Source organism: Choloepus didactylus, chromosome 1 (genome assembly GCF_015220235.1).
Source record: "Choloepus didactylus isolate mChoDid1 chromosome 1, mChoDid1.pri, whole genome shotgun sequence".
NCBI classification, from domain to species: Eukaryota; Metazoa; Chordata; class Mammalia; order Pilosa; family Megalonychidae; genus Choloepus; species Choloepus didactylus.
Window position 1 is genome coordinate 239512033 of NC_051307.1, and position 20484 is coordinate 239532516.

Below are 20484 nucleotides of genomic sequence, written 5' to 3' on the forward strand. Positions count from 1 at the left end.
CAGCACCTGGGAGAGTTGCGCGGGGCGTATCTCCCAAGGTGTGGCTTGTACTGCGGGTGTGGGTAAGGTTCCCGGCCGGCCCTTGGCTGTTCCAATGGGGCGGGGGCCGCCCGCCAGGCCGGGCGGGGCTGTGCTGCGATCTGGAGCCGCCGCCGCCGCCGCCGGGCACACTCAGGGCGCGAGCAGCAGGAGCGCACGCAGGGCTGGAGGGAGCGCAGCCGCCGCCGCAGCCGCCGCGGCACATGGGCCGGCCCCGCCGCCTCTAGCCCCCGGCGGCTCGGGTCTCGCAGCCTCAGGACCAGCCATGTCTTTCGGCGGAGCCTCCGAGCGCAGTGTACCGGCCACCAAGATTGAAATTACCGTGTCCTGTCGGTGAGCGGGCCGCGCCAGGGAGGGCTTAGGCACTGCCCCAACCCCAGCCGCTATGGGGCTCGGCGCGGACAGGTGCTAGACCCAGAGGGGGAGGCATCCGGGGCCGTAAAATCTCGGCTGAGGACTCAGGGGAGCCGCAAAAGAGGGCTCAGGCTACAGGCTCAAGGGGTGGGTCGCGGAGATCCAGTAGGAACAGGACACCAGGAAGACAAAGTTCTTGGGCGACCCCTCTTTCCGGGGTTCCTGGAGACGGTGTGGGCGCGGATGCGTCGGGTCCGCCGATCTTGCTCTTTGATTATACCAGGTTTTTGTACTGATAATAAGGCTATTTCCGGTGCTTTCCAGGGTGCTGACAGCACGGACCCCAAGCAGGGAGTACTAACGGGGGAGAGGGGTGCGACTTGTGACCTACCCCTCCCCAGTACCATACTCAGGGCACAGTCGAAGAGGTGTGCCCCGGGATGACCCACCTCTGTCTGTCGCTTTCTCTAGGAACCTGCTGGACCTCGATACCTTCTCCAAGTCTGACCCCAGTAGGCGGCGCAAGGGCCAGGAATGGGAACTTAGAGTCCGGGCGCGGCTGAGGAGCCGGGGTTGGGAGGGAGGGACGATAAAGTGGTGCAGGACAACCTGACTTCCGCCCCCCTCCCGCAGTGGTGGTTCTTTACACGCAAAGCCGGGCCAGCCAGGAGTGGCAGGAGGTGAGTCCAAGAGCCCCCTCCCAGCCCAGAGCCGCCCCCGGGGAATCACCTGCCCTCTTGCAGGCCCCGCGCTGAACCACCGCCTCCCCGCCCAGTTCGGACGGACCGAGGTGATCGACAACACGCTGAACCCAGACTTCGTGCGCAAATTCGTCCTCGACTATTTCTTTGAAGAAAAGCAAAACCTGCGCTTCGATGTGTGAGGCCCCGCCCAGCATTCTGGCTTGGCCCGCCCTGCGACCTGGATCCGCCAGGACTCCTGGCATGGCCCGCCCCTGCCTCGCATCGCGTCTGGCTCCGCCCCTAGGCTCAGCGGGTCCAAGCCTTGGCCCCACCCCTAGACCAGACCCTATCCAGTTCACTCCCCCGGCCTGCCCCTGCTTCCTAGTTTAGCTCCGCCCCTCTAGGCCCCGCCCCCAGCCCTGCCCCAAAGTTGGCCTCATCCCAGGGCTGACCATCTCCGACACTGACCCCTGCCCCAAACGAGATCCAAGCTGAAACTCGGGTTCAAGTCCGCTCCTTCTTCCACCCACAATCTTAAAGAAGACTCAGAGCTCGACCATTTTCCAGCCTCCCACCCAGCCCATTCGCGCCCCGACCCCAATCCCGCCCCACACCCAGCCCGTTCACTCTCTTCCCAGGTACAACGTCGACTCCAAAACCAACATCTCCAAACTGGTGAGCGAGCGTCCCCCTGCGAGCCGACCGGGCACACAGCAGGAGCTCAGATGTGCTAAACGACTCTCCTTAGAACCCTTCCTGCCCCGTGACCCGAACCCACCCTCCCGGCCCTCCACGCCCACCCCAGCCTCAGTTTCCCATCTGCGCCCCTTATTCACTGCTCCTCTTCCTTTCTCGGCCGCCGCCGGACCTGCAGAAGGTGAGGCTGGGCGGGGCTGGGCGGGAATGGGGAGAGGATGGTATTTTGAGAGCGGGCCTTGGACTGATGGCGGCACCAAGGGACGGAGCTCGCCTGGCCCATGCCCCGCCCCTCCCCCACTAGAGCACAGGCCGGGCGGTGGCTCTAGCGACATCCCGTCGCCTTGGTACCCCCCTGGCATCACCGGGCCAGCCTTGGGTCTCTGCGCTCCCAGTCTCTCCTGGCCCTTGCTGACTCTGTGTCCCCGCACAGGATTTCCTGGGACAAGCGTTTCTGACTCTGGGAGAGGTGATCGGAGGCCAGGGCAGCCGTGTAGAGCGATCCCTCACGTGAGTCAAATAGGAAGGGGTGCATGGGGAGGGAGGGGCGCCTCCAAATTCTCCCTCCACTTCGGGAGGTCTGATAGTGGTGGAGGCTGGGATTTCCCCTGGACAGGGGCCTTTGCTGGGCCCACCACCCGATGAGAAATCCAATCTCTGGGACTTTGCACGAGTCTGCCCCAGGCCTGACATGTCCTCCCTCTCCTCTAAGACTGATTCAACATTTAAGGTTCTCTTCCAAGCCCCTCTCCTCCCAGAAGCTTTCCTTGGCTAAATCAAATGTTCAGGAATTTCCATCACAGTCACTCACTAAATATTTATTAGCATGTTTTGTATGCCATTCCCTGTGTTAGGCACCAGGTATCCGTCCGGTCTACAAACACCACAGGGCATATACTGTGTTTCAGCCACTGCTCAAGAGTCTAGGGTTGCAATGGTGAACAAAACAAAGGTTCCTGCCCTCAGGGAGCTTATACTCTAGCAGGGGGAGAGAGACATAATATATTAGAAAATGGTTAAATCCATATGGGAAAAAGGCAATGTAGAGCAGCATAAGGGGACTGGAAATGCTGAGTGGGTGGCAGGTGCAATATTCAACAGAGTGGTCAAGTAGGCCTCATGGAGAGGTAACTTCTGAGCAAAAGTCTGAAGGAAGAGGGGAGTGAGCCGTGCAGCTATCTGGAGGAAGAGTGCTCCCAGCAGAGGAAATATCAGTACAAAAACCTGGTATAGTCAAAGAGCAAGGAGGCCAGTATAGCTGGAGCAAAGCAAGCAAGAGGGAGAACAGAAGGAGGTGAAGTTGGAAAATTCACAGGGGCCCAAGTCAGGAAGAGCCTTGCGGGTTGCTGTAAGGATTAGCATTTTCCTCTGAGGTGGGAGCCACAGGAGGGTTCAGAGAAGAGGAGTGACACTATCTGACATGCTTTCAAAGGATGATGCTGGCTGCCAGGTTGAGAATAAACCTTGGCTGGACAAAAGGCAGAAGCGAGAAGATAACTAGGCCATGACAGTCATCCAGGTGAGGGAGAATGGTGACTTTGATCAGGGTCACAGCAATGCAGGAGGGGAGAAATGGTCAGATTCAGCATGGATTTGAAGGTGAAGCCAACAAATTTCCTGACACATTGAATATAGATGTGAAAGGAAGAGGCAAGGATGATATCAAGGCCTTTGGCATGAACAAGTAGAAGAATGGAGTTGCCATCAACTGAGATCGTAAAAAACTGAGGGAGGAGCAGGTTAGGGCAGAATTTGATACAGAGGCCAAATCTGTCATGTTGAACTTCACGTCTTATTCGACATGCAAGGGGAGATGTCAAAAGGCAATAAGATACGTGAGTCCTAGATGCTCTTTAAGGCCATTAGACTAAATGAGATCACGAAGGGAGTGAGGAGAGAGAAGAGAGACCAAAGACTGAGACTCCTAAAGGAAAAAGTAGAGAAGGAGACTGAAAAGGAGCAATTAATGAAGTAGGAGGAGGACCAAGAAAAAGTGGTGGTGTCCTGGAAGCAAAGTGAAGGAAGTCTATCAAGGAGGAGAGGATAACCAACGTGCCAAATGCTGCTGCAGATCAAGCAAAGTAAGGACTGAGGATTGTCCATGGGATTTAGCAAGATGGAGGTCACTGGTGACTCTGACAAGCACAGTTTTGAAGGAGAGGTGAGGTTGGGAACCTGACTGGAGAGGTTTAGAAGAGGAGAGGAGGAGAGGAATTGGAGTCAGGGAATCTTTCAAGGAGTTTTGCTGCAAAATGGAAGAAGAAAAATGGAGTGGTGGCTGGAGGAGCAAGTGAGGTCAAACATAGGTCTTTAATTTTTTAATATGAAAAAATGTATACCATGTTTGTATGCTGATGGTAATGACCCGGTAGAAACTGAAATATTTGGCATAATAAAAAGAGGATAATTGTTGCCGTGATGTCCTTGAGCAGTCAAGAGAGGATGGAATGTCGTGCACAAATGGAGGGATACATAGGGATGCAGACGGCTCATCTGTAGCGACAGCTAGGAAGCAGAGTATGTGGGTGAAGATGCTGGTGGAAGGGTAAGTGTGGTGCTGGGGTCTGTGGACACTCTCTTCTGTGTGCTTCAATTTTCTCAGTGAAGTAGGAGACAGAAGGTTATCTGCTGAAAGTGAGGATGGAGGAGGAGGAGTTGGGGCTTTAAGGAGAGAGGGAGAGGACTGAACCCATCATCTAGCAGAGCTGGAGAGGGAACAGACTAGGAATGTATGTATAGTATGATTACCAGACAGCATTAAGGACCCTCTTGAGATTTGTGGTTATGCATTTAAAATGAAATCTGTCAGTAGGATTGTGTTTTCCTGTCTGGCCATGGTCAACTGCATGGGTGTGGTATGGACAAGTCAGAGAATGAGATTTAACTAGGGCTGTGGTTCTACCAAATAAGAATGTCCAAGTGAGACAAGAGCAAGGCAAAAAAGGCAGGATGAAAGGGGGTGATTATTATAATCATTGACTGGAATTCAGACTGCATAAGGAGGTGAGGGAAAACATCAAGGAGGTGAAGGACCATGAGAGGATCAATGAGTTCGGGGTCAATGAGTGGACAGGTGGACAGGTGAACAGTCTCCATTCTCATCATAATCTGTCTTTTTAAAACACAGAGAGTAAGAGATTGAAGGAGCCAAAGAAATAGTCCAACATTCTCATTATAAAGATGGGGAAGATCACATAGTGAGTTAGAGTCAGGACTTGAACCCAGGACCCTCTTGACCTAGCTTTCTCTCTGCCACACTTTAGATCCCTTTGGGATTCAGAACCCGTAGATCCTATCAACAAGGTCCCTGACCACTTGGGAGACCCAAGGCAAATTGGGGTGGTGGTCCTTGTAATCCACCCTTCTAGGGAAGAAGTGTCCCTTCTAGAGTCAAGAGAGAATAAGGTTCCCTTGTCCTTTTTATCTCACTCTTCTCAGTCTTCCAGAAGCACAGCAGCTTCTACCTAACAAACCAGTCCTTTTGCCCCTGGGTCTGGATTGAAATGCCCCTCCCTTATTCACTACTACATCACATTCCACTTGCTAGTGGCTTTGACATCCCACCTTCCCCTGGAAGTTCCCTGAAGGCCAATTCAAAATTGTGTCCTCTGAGTCTAGTATAGCACCTGGCATGAGTCGATGCCAGGGTCTGCTTGGAGGAATATAAACACCTTCATATCTATAAAGCTTACAAATTTCTTTTCCTTCCAGGCCTTCATTTAGACATCCTTTACATCCCTGAGTGGTGGACATGATTCCTATTTCATGGAGAAGAAAACTAAAGCCCAGGAAAGGGAAGCAACTTGCCCAGGGCCACACAACTTAGAAATCACCAAATCTACACTGTGTCCACTGACTCTAAATCCCATGACATTTCCTCACTGCTACTAGGATATGTCTACCTCATCATGTCTAACCCCTTCCTTCCAGACTATAGCCCCCTCCTCACCAGGAACCACCAAGGACAGACAAGGACACACTCAGGACCTTTCAGTAAATAAAGAATTGAATGCCCAGAGAAAGCCCTGGCCGACCCAGTCCCAGACTGATCACTCAAAGCTTGTTGTCTACCCTCCCTGCTCTTATCAAGAGGCTGTTTCTGCTTCCAGGGGTGTACCAGGCAAGAAGTGTGGGACCATCTTGCTGACTGCAGAGGAGCTTAGCAACTGTCGGGTTAGTAGACCTAGGAGGCTCCCTTCTCTCCCAGAACTCCCTTTAGTGGGCTGACTGAAGGCGATATGCAATTTGGGTTCCAACAGCCCAACCTCACCCATCCCCAGGACATTGCCACCATGCAGCTGTGTGCCAACAAACTGGACAAAAAGGACTTCTTTGGGAAATCAGACCCCTTCCTTGTGTTCTACAGGAGCAATGAGGATGGCACGTGAGTTGGCTCTGAGACTGAGTTGGGGGCACTTTGGATTTCACCAGGGCCTGAATCCAGAATTCACTCAAGGAGGCACAAAATATGTGCTTAACAAGTGGGGGAATCCCAGGAGTCCTGACAAATGGCAGGTCCTGTCTCTGGGCTCAGTCCTACCCCATGGCGGATCCCAATCCTCTTGCTTCCCTCCAGATTCACCATCTGTCACAAGACAGAGGTTGTGAAAAACACACTGAATCCTGTGTGGCAGCCCTTCAGCATCCCTGTGCGGGCACTGTGCAATGGAGACTACGATAGGTCTGTTTCAGAATAAGCTGGGGGGGAAGGGACAAGGGCATGAGACTCGAGTTCCTGGGTCCCAGAATTATGGCAGCAGTGTCAAAACAGCATTGGAGGGAACTCTTCAATGAGACAGAGTTCTAGGCATGGAGATGGGTGGATCAGGAAGCAGATGGATAGCCATGTGGATGGATGTATGATTGGTTGTTGGCTGGCTGACTGGATGAATGGATGGATGGATGGGCATATGAACACAGAAATGGTCAGATACATGGGTGGGTGGGTGGATGGATGGATGGATGGATGGGCAGTTGGATGGATACTGGTGAATAGATAGATGGGTATGTAGATGGGTATATAAGAGGATTGGTGGGTAGGGAGAGGGGGAGATGAATGAATGGATAACATGAATGGATAAGTGAACTGAAGGGTGGATTAGTGGACAGACTGATAATGAATGGATGAATAAGTAAATGGATGAGTTGATGGATGGGTGGATAAATGAGTATATGGAGTGGTATACGAAAGTTTGGTATATGGCTGGAGGGGCAGATGGATGAATGGAAGAGCAGACTGATGAACAGATGGAATGATAGGTAGACTGTTGGATGGACAGATGAATGGATGGTAGACGTATGGAAGGATTTGTAGAGAATGACATAATGGGTGGGTAAAAGTAGCTTCATAAGCTAACCATTTAAGCCTATAAATGGGTGGTATGTAGATGAATGGATAGGTGCATGGGTGGAAAGATGGATGGGCATACAGATGGATGAGTGGATGGATGGCTAGGCAGATGAATGGATCGTAAGATGAACAGATGTCAGATGGTTGGGGGTTGGTTGGGGTAGATGGATGGACAGACAGATGGATGCCTGCATGCATCAGTAAGTCAGTGAATAGCTGGATGTATAATTTGATGGGTAAATAACTAAATGGATTAATAGGTAATTACCTATTAGTATGGCAAGTATATGGGTAAATGGGTAGGTAGATGAATAGATAGATGATTGAATGGATGGACATGTGAGATGACTGATGCATAGTAGTTAAGAACTGGGACTTTGGAACCAGGCTGTCTGAGTTTAAATCTCACCTCAATAATTTACTAGCTATGGGACCTTAGCCAAATTATCTTTTTTTGTACCTAAGTTTGCTTTTCCAAAAATAAGAATTGTAGTAGAACTTACTTTATAGGGTGGTTGTTAAGTGAGACAATATGTGTAAAGTGCTGAGAACAATGCCTGGTGTTAAGACAAGACTCAATAATCAGCAAAAGCAGTAGTAATAGGGGCAGTAATATCAATAGTAGTGGTGATAGTGATAGTGGTAGGAGATGGTTGGGTATGTCCATGGATTGATAAGTGAATGCATAGAATGGATGGACAGATGGGAGGTAGGTTGGGAAATGAATAGGCTGATGGAAGGACAGATGGATGGATGGAAGATAACCTGTCTGTAACTAAGTGGGTGAGGTGTCTTGGGGATTTACTGTACACACTCTCAGCCTACATTTATCTCCTGCATTTCAGAACTGTGAAGATTGACGTATACGACTGGGACCGGGATGGAAGGTAGAACTGGCCCACATAGGCCTGTACTTGTACTTAACCCAAACAGTTCTCTGTAATATATAGTACATTTACTAGGAACCCCAAGCAACCTCAGGAGCCAGGAAGGGTGATGGTAGTTATCCCCATTTTCCAGATGCCAGGACCTCAGGTATACCTGATCCCCTCAGCTGTCTTTCTGATACACTGGTATACTGATACACTCTCCTCTTTTCTTTCCCTTCTACCATGTTTCCCTCTTGCCCACCCCCACTTTCTGGCCTCAGCCTCAATGCCCTACAGCAGAGTAGGTACAGGGAGGGGATCAGGGAAATAAGTACTGGGTTCAGGTCTGGCTCCCAACCAGCAGCAGCTGCTGCTCACCTATCCCTGGCCTTGTTGCAGCCACGATTTCATTGGTGAGTTCACCACCAGCTACCGAGAGCTGAGCAGGGCCCAGAACCAGTTTACAGTGTATGAGGTGAGAGCTCAACCCTGCCCAGGTTGCCCAGACCCTCCATCCCAGTGTGCTCAGTGTGATGCTCCCTTTCTGTTTCCACCACCAGTTATTTCCTCCACTTAGGTGCTTAACCCTCGGAAGAAATGTAAGAAGAAGAAATATGTCAACTCGGGAACTGTGAGTGCTCTCCCCAGACCCTTCTATTTCCATCCCCACCGACAAAGCATGACAAATGTTAAAAGTGGAGGAAGGCAATGGGCACAGATTACTTGGATACAGTAGAGCTGGGCACAAGGTGGCACCATTTAGGCTTCTCTTTGGTTTTGTCTTCTCACCTGATGAAAACTTTGCAAACTTTACTCTTACAGAAATAAAAATAACCCTAACTTGTATTCCCCAATATAATATGCTTTTGAAAATCCAAATATGTTTCTTCCAGGTTCCCCTTTTATCCTTCTCCAAAATTGCAAGGGGTGGCACAGGGTGGTGGGTGAAATCATGTGCCTCTCTCCAAAGCTCTACCTGGCTGCTCTCCCTTCTGGCGCCCCAACTGTCCTATTCAAAGTGCCAGCGCTGCCTCTCCTGTCCCATAGGTGACACTGCTCTCCTTCTCTGTGGACTCTGAATTCACTTTTGTCGATTACATCAAGGGCGGGTGAGTCAGAGGCCAAGCTCTGGGATGGAAGCCCAGCAATGAGTTACTCCCAGTTCTGAGCCTCAGTTTTCTTATTTATGAATGGTGAGAATTCAGTGAGAACACAGAAGTAAACTTTAAAACACTTGGCAAACTATGAAGTGCTATGTAACCTACAAAGTAGTTGCCCCTCTTAGTTCTCTTCATGGGGTTGCCTTATACTTCTAGCTTCCAGCTCTCCCTGGAAGATGCCAGAGCAGTGGTCTTCAACAGTAGCACCGGTAACCTGACTGCAGCCCAGACAAAAGCTATGGCCAGGCAAGAGGGAGAGGCCTAAAGAGCAGGATAAACCAAGCCAGAAAATAGGGGACATTCTGCTTGGTTCAGGGGAGACGGAAAGACCTGGACCAGCACTTCCCTAGACCTCAGTTTCTTCCTCCATATAGTGGAGATATTAATTGCTAATTCAGGGCTATAGTGAGGGTTAGATTACATTACATCTAATACACTTGGCCCACCATAGGCATTCAATACTCTGCTACCCACGGTGTGGCTTATGGACCAGCAACATCAGTACCACTTGGGAATTTGTTAGAAATGCAGAATTTTAGACTCTACCCAGAACTTCTGGATCAGAATCTGCATTTTAACAAGATCCTCAGGTGATCTGTATGCACATTAGTATTTGAGAAATATTCGTTTAAATAGTATTAGTCCCTCACTTCTCAACCTGCCTACTTCCCTAACAGGACACAGCTGAACTTCACAGTAGCTATTGACTTCACAGCTTCCAATGGTGAGGCATGGATGGGGGAAAAGGGTGGGGGGAATGAAGAATTGTAAGGAAGTCATTAGGGATTGGCCTGGATCTCTGCCTGGGGAAAAGAGTTCACCTATCCAGGAAGCTGAGGCTAAAGGCAAAGCCCATCCAGACTGGTGCTGGGTAGGGGTGTTGGGTGGGGATGATGGGGGGAAGGGTGGCAGGGAGTACAGGAAAATAGGTAGATGGATAAAAGAATGCTGAAAGGACAGATGGCTCAACAGATCGAAGAGTAAATGGATGGTGGATGGGTAGAACGATGAACAATCTGGGTGGGTGAGTATCACAGGTTGAACAAATGGATTCTCCGATGTGGGTGTATGGACAAATGAACAGATGTTTAAGTTGGTGAAATAATGGGTAAGTAGATGGGGGGAAGATGGATGAATAGACAGGTAGATGGATCTGTATGAGGATATTCAAGCAAGTGAATGAAGGGAACAGATAGGGATGGATAAATGAAAAGAATAAAATTGGCAGGTGGGCAAGTGCATGGATGGATGGATGGATAGGTGAGTACATAGCTCAACAAGAGAATGGAGAGGTGGATGGTAGAGAGGAATAAGTAGACTGAAAGAGGGATATATGTGGCTAGGTAGATGGGTGTATGGATATGTGGGTAGGTGGATAAATGGGTAAATAGATAACTGGATGGGTGGGTGGATAGATGGATAAAAACAGATGGATGAGTAGGTGAAATAATGTGGGAGTAGTTAGGTAGAGGGTGCATGAAAGGATAGGTGGATATATGCATATGAGGATAGGCAGATAGATGGATGAGCCAGGTGACCCACGGGGCTTGGGTTCCTGTATCCCTACAGGGAATCCCCTGCAGCCCACCTCCTTGCACTACATGAGTCCCTACCAGCTCAGCGCCTATGCCATGGCCCTGAAGGCAGTGGGAGAGATCATCCAGGACTATGACAGTGACAAGCTCTTTCCAGCTTACGGCTTTGGGGCCAAGCTGCCCCCAGAGGGACGGATCTCCCACCAGTTCCCCCTGGTATGGGATGGGCCAGAGTCTACACTCCATGCCATGGCATCTGACCCATCTAGGTTGACGAATTGCCTCTATTTATATTTTTTCTAAGGGTCAAGGACCTGCAAAGGAGCAGGAAGCTATGAGACAGTGGCAGAGCAGGGAGGGCAGCCGGGCTGGAGTTTGGAGGGGAGCATGAAAGGGGGTAATGGAAAAAGGAAGGAGTGAACTGGGATCAGAGCACTCGTGGGTGTAGCCCGCATGGGCCTGGCCTGGCAGGGCATCTTCCCTAACAGAACAACAATGATGAGGACCCCAACTGTGCGGGCATTGAGGGCGTGCTGGAGAGCTACTTCCAAAGCCTGCGCACTGTGCAGCTATACGGGCCCACCTATTTTGCTCCTGTCATCAACCAGGTGGCCAGGTAAGGGAACTGGGTGGGGGCTGGGGGAATGAGGGAACTCCCACAGTGGGCTGACTCTCCAAAGGTAGTCAGAACCACTCTTGGGTGAACTTGGGCTCTGGGCAGGGAGCAAAAGGTACAGTGTTGGCCAGGCTCTGGTCAAAGAGGTTATAAAATGCCTCATTCTGGAGCAGAAAGGATGACAACAGATTGTACCAACCCCACTCCCTGGAAATGAAAGCTCAGGCCTCGAGTTTGGGTGAGAGACAGAAGAGCCTAAAAGCACAGTGTAGCACAGATTTGGGTGTGATCCGGCTCCACACTACTAACAAGGAGCCCTTAAGTAACTTAACCTCTCTAAGCCTCCATTTCACCCCCATAAAATGGGTGTAATAATGAATAACAATGGAGCTCTGATTTATAGGAGTATTAGGCAGTTAAAATTAGATAAGGATATAAGAGTTCTTAGCACACTGTCTGGCTCATAGTAAGTGCTCAGTAAGTGGGAGATTACAAAATAGAAAAGTAACTTTCCAGATACTCAGAAGAAAAATATACAAAGCAAAGAAAACCCAGATCATATTTCAAATGATGTTTGAAAAGGTATTAAAAACAGAATGTGACATAAAAATGACAGAACTAAAAACCAAACAAGTATTAATAGACGTAAATGTCTAAATGGGATAAGTTCACCTGTTAAAAGAAAAAGATTCTCTGATGTGTCAAAAAATAACCCCACTATATTCTGAATAGAAGACATCCAACTAAGACAAAGTAGCTCAGAACGCTTGAAAGTAAAAAGATGAGACAAAAAAAAGAAAACAGTATTTGAGGGATTACAGAGAAATTTATATGTCCATAAACTTCCTTATTCCCTAATAAATATTTGTTCATTTTCTAATTCATACCCAGGATGATAGTTTCTTTAATTATAAAAGTAACATAACATTCCTGTAGAAAATTTCAAGAATAGAAAAATGAAATAAATCACCAGAATACTGCCTGTGGGAATGTGGATATTTATAGTTTCTGGCAGTCTTTTTTTATGCATCCATAATTGCAGTCAAATTACATGTAACATTTCACCACTGCTTTTTTTTTTTCATAGCTAATGTTGGCACCTGAGCTTTTTTTTTGTTGTTATTACACAGACTTCTTAACTATTATCTTGGGCAAGTACACTTATTAATGTATTCATTCATTCAGTAAGCATTCAGTAAAGGGGCAGTGCAGCATGAGTGTGGGCTCTGGAGCCAGACTAGCTAAGTTGATACCCCAATTCTACCACTGACTAACTGTGTGACTTTTGGTAAAAAGGTTCTTAAACTCTCTATGCCTCAGTTTCCTCATTTTTAAAATGGAGATAATACTAATGTATATATCATAAGGTTGTTGTGAGGACTAAGGAATTAATATACATCAAGCACTTAGATCAGTGCCTGGCAGATCATAAGTGCTATAGATGTTAGCTCTTCCTGTTACTATTATTATCGCTATTACTATTCAAAGGGCATCTGCTGTATACTCAGTTCTCTGCTGGGGCACTGGAGACTCACAGATGAATCAGATCTAGTCCCTGCCCTTGGGAGCTCCCAACTTGGTGCAGAAGGCAGAAATATAAATAAATCATTACCTTCTGTAGGCTAGAGCTTCCCACACTTTCCCAGCAAGTCGCCCATCAACAAGGCAAACGACTACATTCCCCTGGGTGAATCTGGGGGCACAGACCAAAGCAAAGCCCAAAAATGTCTTGATTTCTTCATATTTTATCTTAAAAATTCATGTAGATTCTACATTCTTCTCACACTGCATCCACGTTTCCTTTAATTGAAAACAAAGTTTGAAGTGTACTTACAGTCATCTAGCTTTATCCACCAGATCATATCACGGAGTAGGATGGATGCTCCCAGTTTATCCTGTGGCTTTGGGTCCCCCTTGGCATGCACGCAGCTACAGTGTGTATGAGTGGTATGAGAACCCATTTGGAGGGGCACACAGCCCATCTTGGTGGGTGGTATCCTAAGGGGCAGAGAGAGAAAAGGAGTGAGGGTATAACCTAGCCTAAGAGACCCAAGGCAGGGCCCCATAGAGGGGGCTTCTTAGCTGGATCTTGAGGGAGATTTGGACTTTACCAGAGAAAGAGGGGCGGAGTAGGCCTGGTGGAAGGAACTGCGTGTGAAAAGCACCCAGGCATGCAGGGGCAAAGTCAGGAACCAGTGAACAGATTAATGTACCCAGAAAGTGGGTGCATATGGAGGAAGACCAGAGAGCAGGCTGGGGATGGAGTGTGATAGGACCAAGAGCTCTTGCCTTAGACTCCGTTGATCAGGCTTGGGCTTGAGTCACAGTTTCACCATCACTTGTGGATGCTATTCAACTTCTTTGGACCTTAGTTTTCTCATTTAAAGAACTGGAATAAAAAAGTTCCTACCTCATAGAATTTTGGTGAGGATTAAATTAGATCACATACGTTAACTGCAGTGCTATGATTCTGATGATCACAAAGGACTCTTCACTGTTTCCCACCCAACAACCAAGTGGGGTGCAGACTGGTCCTCCCCAGCCAATCACCTGTCTCCTCATCCCACTTTCAGGTCTAAGTGCCCAGGAGCGAAAGGTGTACCTCCCACGCCCCTTCCCCACTGCTGCCAGCTCACAAATCCCCTCATGGCAGGCCTCGCCCACCACTCCAGCCTCATCTTTCTTCTGTAGTTCTAAATGCAGTTCCTAGAACATACTCTCTCTTGGTTCTCACATGCCATTCCCTCTCTCTGGAATATTTTTCCTTCCCCTGCGCTGCCCCCAGCACCACCATGTCACCTGGCTAACTCCTTCTCATCTCATTTTTTAGGTCTTGGGTTAGATGTCACTTCCTCAAAACTCTAATCTATATGTATTTTAATGGTGTGAGCATCTGTCTCTCCAATGACAACATCCAATCTCTGCTGCATGTTCAGCACCAAGCTCAGTGCCTGATACCTAGGTGTGTAATGCCTGACTATTTGTGAAATGAGTGAGTGACAGGAGAAGGTACCAGCCAGGCCTATGGGGAGACTGAGGCCAGAATTCAGGAAGGGAGCAAGGTCTGCTAAGGAGGATCATGACCCACTCCCACCCTGGGCCCTGGGCCAACTGAGCCATAGCTATTTGAATTCTCTCCTCTCGCCAGGCATTTCCTCTGAATTTTTTGATATTAAGGTTAAATACCAGCAAGGTACTACTCACTCCATCCCAATGTTGTCTGGCAGAACTTTCTGCAATGATAGAAATGTTTTCTATCTGTGTTGTTCAATATGGTAGCCACTACCACATAGGGATATCAAGCCTCTGGAATATAGTTAGTATGACCGAGGAACTAAATGTTTAGTTTTATTTAATTTTAGTTAATTTAAACTTAAATAGCCTCATGAGATTAGTGATTACCTTACTGGGCAGCACAGCTCTACCTTTCCAATCCACAGAGGGAATCATGAGACAGGTCTGCCACTACCTTCATGCCCTCTCCAGGTCTCGCTCTTCTTACATGTAAAATAAGGGGACCGGAATCAATGACTTCTGAAGTCCTTTCTCACATGGGAAAATCTTGGATTTAAACATTGGTGATGAAGGAAGGAAAAGGAGCTCTGGGAGCAGCTGTTAGACCAGCCAAGGAAAGAATGCAGGAGACCAAGAAGTACAGGCAGGGGGATGTGGTCAGCAGGAGGGAGAAGAGAAAGAGAAGAAATAGGAGGAAGAGGGAAAGAAGGAAACCTTCAGCCTTTGCTCTTACTGTTGTATAAATATCAAAATCTTTAAAAGAGCCAACAAAACCCTGCGTGGTCTGGCCCCTGCCCACCCCTCAGCTTCATGGTCTGCTCTTCTTCCCTTACTTTCTGGGGTCCAGACAGTGTGGGCTTCTTTCATACCCATCACAGGGCCTTTGTATGTGCTGTTCCCTCTGCCTGGGAGGATCCCCCTTCACTTAGCTCCCTCTCCTTCATCTTGAACATCACTTCCTTAAAGAAGCCTTCACTGATCTCCTGGACTAGGTCACTGTCATAGCACTGTGTCCCTTCCTATCATTGCACTCATCACAACCACAATTTTACTCTTATTTGTGTGATTCTTGGATTAATGTCTGCCTCCCCCTAGAGGGCTGAGTGGATCTTTCTCCTCAAGGTGATTCTCCAGTGCCTAACACAGTATCTGCCATATAGTATGTGCCCAATAACTATTACTGGAGGGATGGCCAGCAAGGGCAGCAGTCAAGCCTGTGATGGAGCATGGGCTTCAGAGGCCCCTGTCTCTAATATTTCTCACATGCTGGCAGTGGACGCTGGGAACAGGGGGGATGTTGGTCATTCTGGGCTTTCAGCTGGATTCCAATCTTGGCCTCTTACCCAGGGCTGCAGCCAAGATCTCTGATGGTTCTCAGTACTATGTCCTGCTCATCATCACTGACGGGGTCATCTCTGACATGACGCAGACCAAGGAGGCCATAGTCAGTGTGAGTCTGAGGAGGAGGGTTTGACAGGGAGGGGTTCACTGTCAAGAAGTGTGAAAGGTCTGAGATTTTACCCTATTTGCATGCTAACAAGTTAGTGTCACAGTTTCAAAGATGTTGGCAGAAGACATGAGACTCCTGGGTCAGAGACAGAATAGCGGTAGCCAGAGAATCAACATTTGCTCCAATTCTCTAAGTGCCAACTCCCACAGGATGATGTGACAAGGGCCAGATAACACCTGCACATGCAGTGGTTGCTTTATGGTGAGGAATCCTAAGCTTAGGGAACCCAAACCATTTATAAAGGGCAATAAGCATGCCTGCCCTTTGTTCCCAAAGAGGACTTCTCTATTATACTGAACAGTGAATAAGTCAGCCTTTCACTTTAAAGGAAGACTCTGTATCTTTCAAGGCTGTTTGCTACACAAACAACCTTGAAAAGAAAGTCTGGAACAAAGGGAATTGGTGCTTCTGCTAACAAAATGTGCAGAAAGTTTGAGAGACCCATGGAGAATTGTCTTCCAGCATGCACCTTCCTTGCTATAGCTGTTCGCGACGATCATTCACCTTCTCTCCCCACAGGCCTCCTCATTGCCTATGTCAATCATCATTGTTGGCGTGGGACCAGCCATGTTTGAGGGTGAGTAAGTTGGGGGTAGTATTCATGAGTGGAGCCAAAGACTGTGGATAATAGGAGAGGCTCTGGGCACCCAGGCCTGCTTCATTGAAAAGAAAGGGTGGATGTCCTGTGGGACTTTGGCCAAGTCAGAGACTTCTCTGAACTTCAGTTTCCTTATCATATTCAAATCTGATGATACCAATACTTCTCCCCGGGGTTTCTGGAAGAATGGTATGCGTAAGAAGGCATAAAAATAACATCATAACAATACCTAAAATTTGTAGGATTTTGTTGCAACCATTAGGCATTCTCATAATGACTCCAAAGGGGAGAGGGGTGGCATGGGTTGAGGAGGGAGAGGCCAAACAGCTGAGGGGTGTCTTATCTGCAGCAATGGAAGAGCTGGATGGTGACGATGTGCGCGTGTCCTATAGGGGTCGCTACGCGGAGCGGGACATCGTTCAGGTAGACCTGACCAGGAAAGGAGGTCATGGATCTGAGAGGCACAGTGGTCAGGAAAGGCTAAGTTGGGAGCCACACTCTTTTACTGTCTTCTCAATCACCTAGTTTTCTCTCTCTCACCCTTCTATCCTTCTTGCTTTTGTTAAACAAATTCTTTCTGAGAAATAGTCGGGTTATTGCAGCCATGTGGATCCATGGCAAAGGAGGTCCCTATAGCTGTGGTCCTCACCAGTGGCAACAAATAATAAACAAATACTTGCACAGATAAATATTTCATTAGATTGGAATATTGCTCCAGAAGAATAGCAAATGCCACTATGAGAGCCTATAGAGGGGACCTGACTTAGATTGGGAGCCAGGGCAGGCTGAGACCTGAAGGATGAGTAGGAGGGTACAACCAATGCAGGTAGAGGAACAGCAGGTGAGCAAGCCCTGAGGCACAGAAGAATGGACCTAATCAAGGAAAAGGCCAGAGGCCTGGGTAACAGGATTACAGTGAGTGAAGAAGAGTAGGAGCCAAGGCCTTGCAAGCCATGGGGAAGATTTGGGGTTTTGTTGTAAAAGCATTGGAAAGCTCTTGAAGGATTTTACATAGAGGAGTGAGATAGTCAGGCTGGCATTTTAAGAGGATCTCTCTGGTTGCTGCCTAGCAGGGATATTCAAGCAGGGCAAGAGAGAAGGCAGGTAGAACCATTCGTGAGGAAGCCTTTGGAGTAGGAGAGGTAAGAAAGTAGGGATCTGAACTAAGGCAGAGACAGAGGGATGGAAAGAAATAGCAGGTTCAACAGATATTTAAGAAGAAATTTTTACATGAGTTGACGATTTGATTAGACGGTGGTAGGAGAGTGAGGGATGCTTAAAGGATGACTCATTTTCTAGTTGAGCACTGGGTGAGTGATGGTCCCATTTACTGTGAAGAGGAAAGCTGGAGGAGGAAAGAGCTAGAATTCAGTGCTGAACACATTGGGTTTGAGGGATCTGTGAGGTAGCTGAATGAAGATATATGGACAATTGAATATGTGGTTCTGGACTTAAAAGAGAGACCAAGGATGCATATATGAGTTTGGGAATCATCAGGGAACAGATTTTGAAGTCATATAAGTATATAAAATCACCTAGAAATGATGGGTGGAGGGCAGAGGTGAAGCATCCAGAAGGGTAGGAGAAAAACCAGAAGACTGTGGTGTCAAGAATATGATTTGTCAAGAAGCATTATGGTTAAATATAACAGGATGCTGAAGAGAAGTCAAGCAAGATAAGGACTGATAATTGTTGTCCATTGAATTGATTTGGCAACATGGAACTGTTGACGACATTAGCAAGAGCAGTTTCAGTGGAGTGTGTGAGGCCATATTGGAGTGGTGGAGGGTGAATAGAAGATTTAAAAAAAAAAAAAAGAGGACGACAGCAAATATAGAAAACTGTCAAGATGGAGGGAGAGAGATAGCATAGTAGGAATTGGAAAGAGATATTGAAGATCTAAGGAGCCTCCTTGCTGTCCCCACCTCCACTCCCCTCTCTCGTATCCACCACCCACACTGGCTATCTGTGCCTGTCCAGTTCGTCCCGTTCCGAGACTATGTCGACCGGTCAGGGAACCAAGTGCTGAGCATGGCCCGTCTGGCCAAGGATGTACTGGCCGAGATCCCAGAGCAGCTGCTATCCTACATGCGCACCAGGGACATCCAGCCTCGGACTCCACCCTCTGCCAACCCTAGCCCTACCCCGGCTCCAAAGCAGCCCTGAGAAGCCCACATATCCACTGTCTAGCAGTCTGCCTTCCTGCTCACCCACTGCTTCTGCTTTAAGTCAGAGGCACCTGAAGCCCTGGACCTCCCTGGGAGGGCTACCTTGGAGGATCAGTGCTGGCTGGCCGAGCCCTCTGCACCCTCACTCACAGAAGGGCCTGGTACTACCACCACCTCCCTGTCTTATGCCAATAATAAAGCTGATCTTTACTTCATCTCTGTCTCATGGGTCTTGGGGAAGAAAACTAGGGGACCCAGGGCCTGGGGCCACATCAAGAGAGGAAGGGAGCAAAGACGGCTGTGGTTAGGACTTGTCCTCATCCTAACACGTATTCATCCAATCACTTCTCATACATTCTTCAAGCACTTGCAAAAATAATACATGAAATTGTGTGTGTGTGTGTGTGTGTGTGTGAGTGTGTGTGTGTTTCTCATAGTGTTCATCAGATTTTCAAAGGGATTCCTGACCACAGTGGGGAGGGCTTGAAGATTACTCTATATAACTCCCCTGTGTTCCATTTATTCTTAGTTTTTTAATTAGGGTAATAAAAGCTAATATTTTCTTTGAGCACTCACAAAATATTAAACACTGTGCTTGGCAACTTACAAGCATCATCTCTTTTAATCCTCACAACAATCCTGTGAGGTAGGTACTATATATTATCCCCCTTTTTCACCCAAGGAAACTGAGGTACAGAAAGGTTAACTCACTTGTTGAAGAGAACAAATCGTTTTGACTCCAGAGCCCAGGATCTAAACCAGCAAACAACTTCCCGAGTGTCAATTTTATTAGAATGTTTTTGGGAAGACATTGTATGTGAAAACACATATATTATGGTGTACCAAATGCAAGGGTTGCGTTAATTTTAAGATAAAACAGAAACTTCCAGATGCTTTGGGCTTTGCCCCAGACCCCTGGAAGATACTTTCACATTCCTCTTTGATGGCAAAACTGGAGAGGCTCAGTAACAAGCGTTGTGTAACAAATAGATTCTCCCCAGCATCCAACTCCTTTGAAGCCCTCAAAAATTGACAATTCAGTTTTCGAGCTCAGTTTTATAAAGAACTTGAGTTCCTTATTGCCCAAGTTCACATAGCTAGGAAAGTGACCCAGCCATATTCAAACCAGTTCTGTTTTGACATCTTTCAACTAGCAACCGTAGACAAGCGGCATTTCACCGCCAAACCCCAGGGCTCCCAGCACCTGAATCCCACCAATTAACCAAACACAAGCGCTTTCACACCCCACCAGTTCTATACTCCTCCCCAAACCCGGCCCCTTCCTTCAGAGCCACACCTTCCCTCCAGCCCCGATCCCTTCTTTCCCAAGCTCCTCCCCTTTCCTGCAGTCACACTCGTTTCCCCAAACCAGGTCCCGCCCTTTTCCTCCAGCCCCGCCCCTCAACTTTCCCAAGCCCCGCCCTTTCCTTGCGGCCTAGCACTGTTCCCCGCTCTCTTATCCCCAGCCCCGCCCCGCCCTTCAGGCCCAACCAAGGCCCCCGCCCCTTTATTTTACAGAGGCCCACCCCTCTGTTTAGCCCCACCCTTTACCCCAGCTTTGCCCCTATTTTCCTCCTTATTGGACCCCGCTTTAGAGAAAGCCCGCCCACTCCTCGTAAACTCCGCCCCATAGACTAGTCTATTCTCTTCCAGCCCCGCCCGCCCTTACCCATAACCCCGGGCCCCCCTTAGGCTCCAGCCCGCGTCCCTCTAGCTCCAAGCCCTGCCCCATCCCCGCCCCGTGGTTCCGGCCCCGCCTCGCCCCCTTCCTCGGAGACCGACGCCAGATCCCTACCGCAGCCTCGGCGCCAGCGGGAGGAGGGAGGAAGGAGGAGCAGGAGAAAAAGGAAGGCGGAGGGGGAGGGGAGAAGGGCGGGCTTCTCACGCCCAG

General features: G+C 48.5%; 1 protein-coding gene across 2 annotated transcripts; it reads left to right on the plus strand.

The window, feature by feature from the left end:
- The first annotated feature begins 155 nt into the window (after positions 1-155).
- On the plus strand, positions 156-18808 carry CPNE9 (copine family member 9). Of its 2 annotated transcripts, XM_037801213.1 has the most exons (21): positions 159-372; positions 865-905; positions 1027-1073; positions 1169-1272; positions 1715-1751; positions 1951-1953; positions 2206-2282; positions 5882-5945; positions 6053-6156; positions 6349-6453; positions 7968-8009; positions 8391-8466; positions 8569-8622; positions 9039-9100; positions 9829-9875; positions 10721-10902; positions 11175-11302; positions 15665-15767; positions 16347-16404; positions 16775-16848; positions 18406-18808. In XM_037801213.1, exons 1-21 carry the CDS (start codon positions 305-307, stop codon positions 18589-18591), a joined length of 1662 nt encoding a protein of 553 aa, XP_037657141.1. In that variant the 5' UTR covers positions 159-304; the 3' UTR covers positions 18592-18808. The 2 variants fall into 2 exon arrangements, 1 of the variants encoding a protein (XP_037657141.1); XR_005211362.1 differs by lacking the exon at positions 18406-18808 and having other exon boundaries at positions 156-372; positions 11158-11302.
- Positions 18809-20484: the final 1676 nt, after the last annotated feature.

Coding starts and splice junctions, on each gene's coding strand:
- CPNE9 (XM_037801213.1), top strand. CDS start 305: ATGTCTTTCGGCGGAGCCTCCGAGCGCAGTGTACCGGCCACCAAGATT. Junction 6,454..7,967: donor TGCAATGGAGACTACGATAG/GTCTGTTTCAGA, acceptor CCTGCATTTCAG/AACTGTGAAGATTGACGTAT. Junction 9,101..9,828: donor GTCGATTACATCAAGGGCGG/GTGAGTCAGAGG, acceptor CTTCCCTAACAG/GACACAGCTGAACTTCACAG.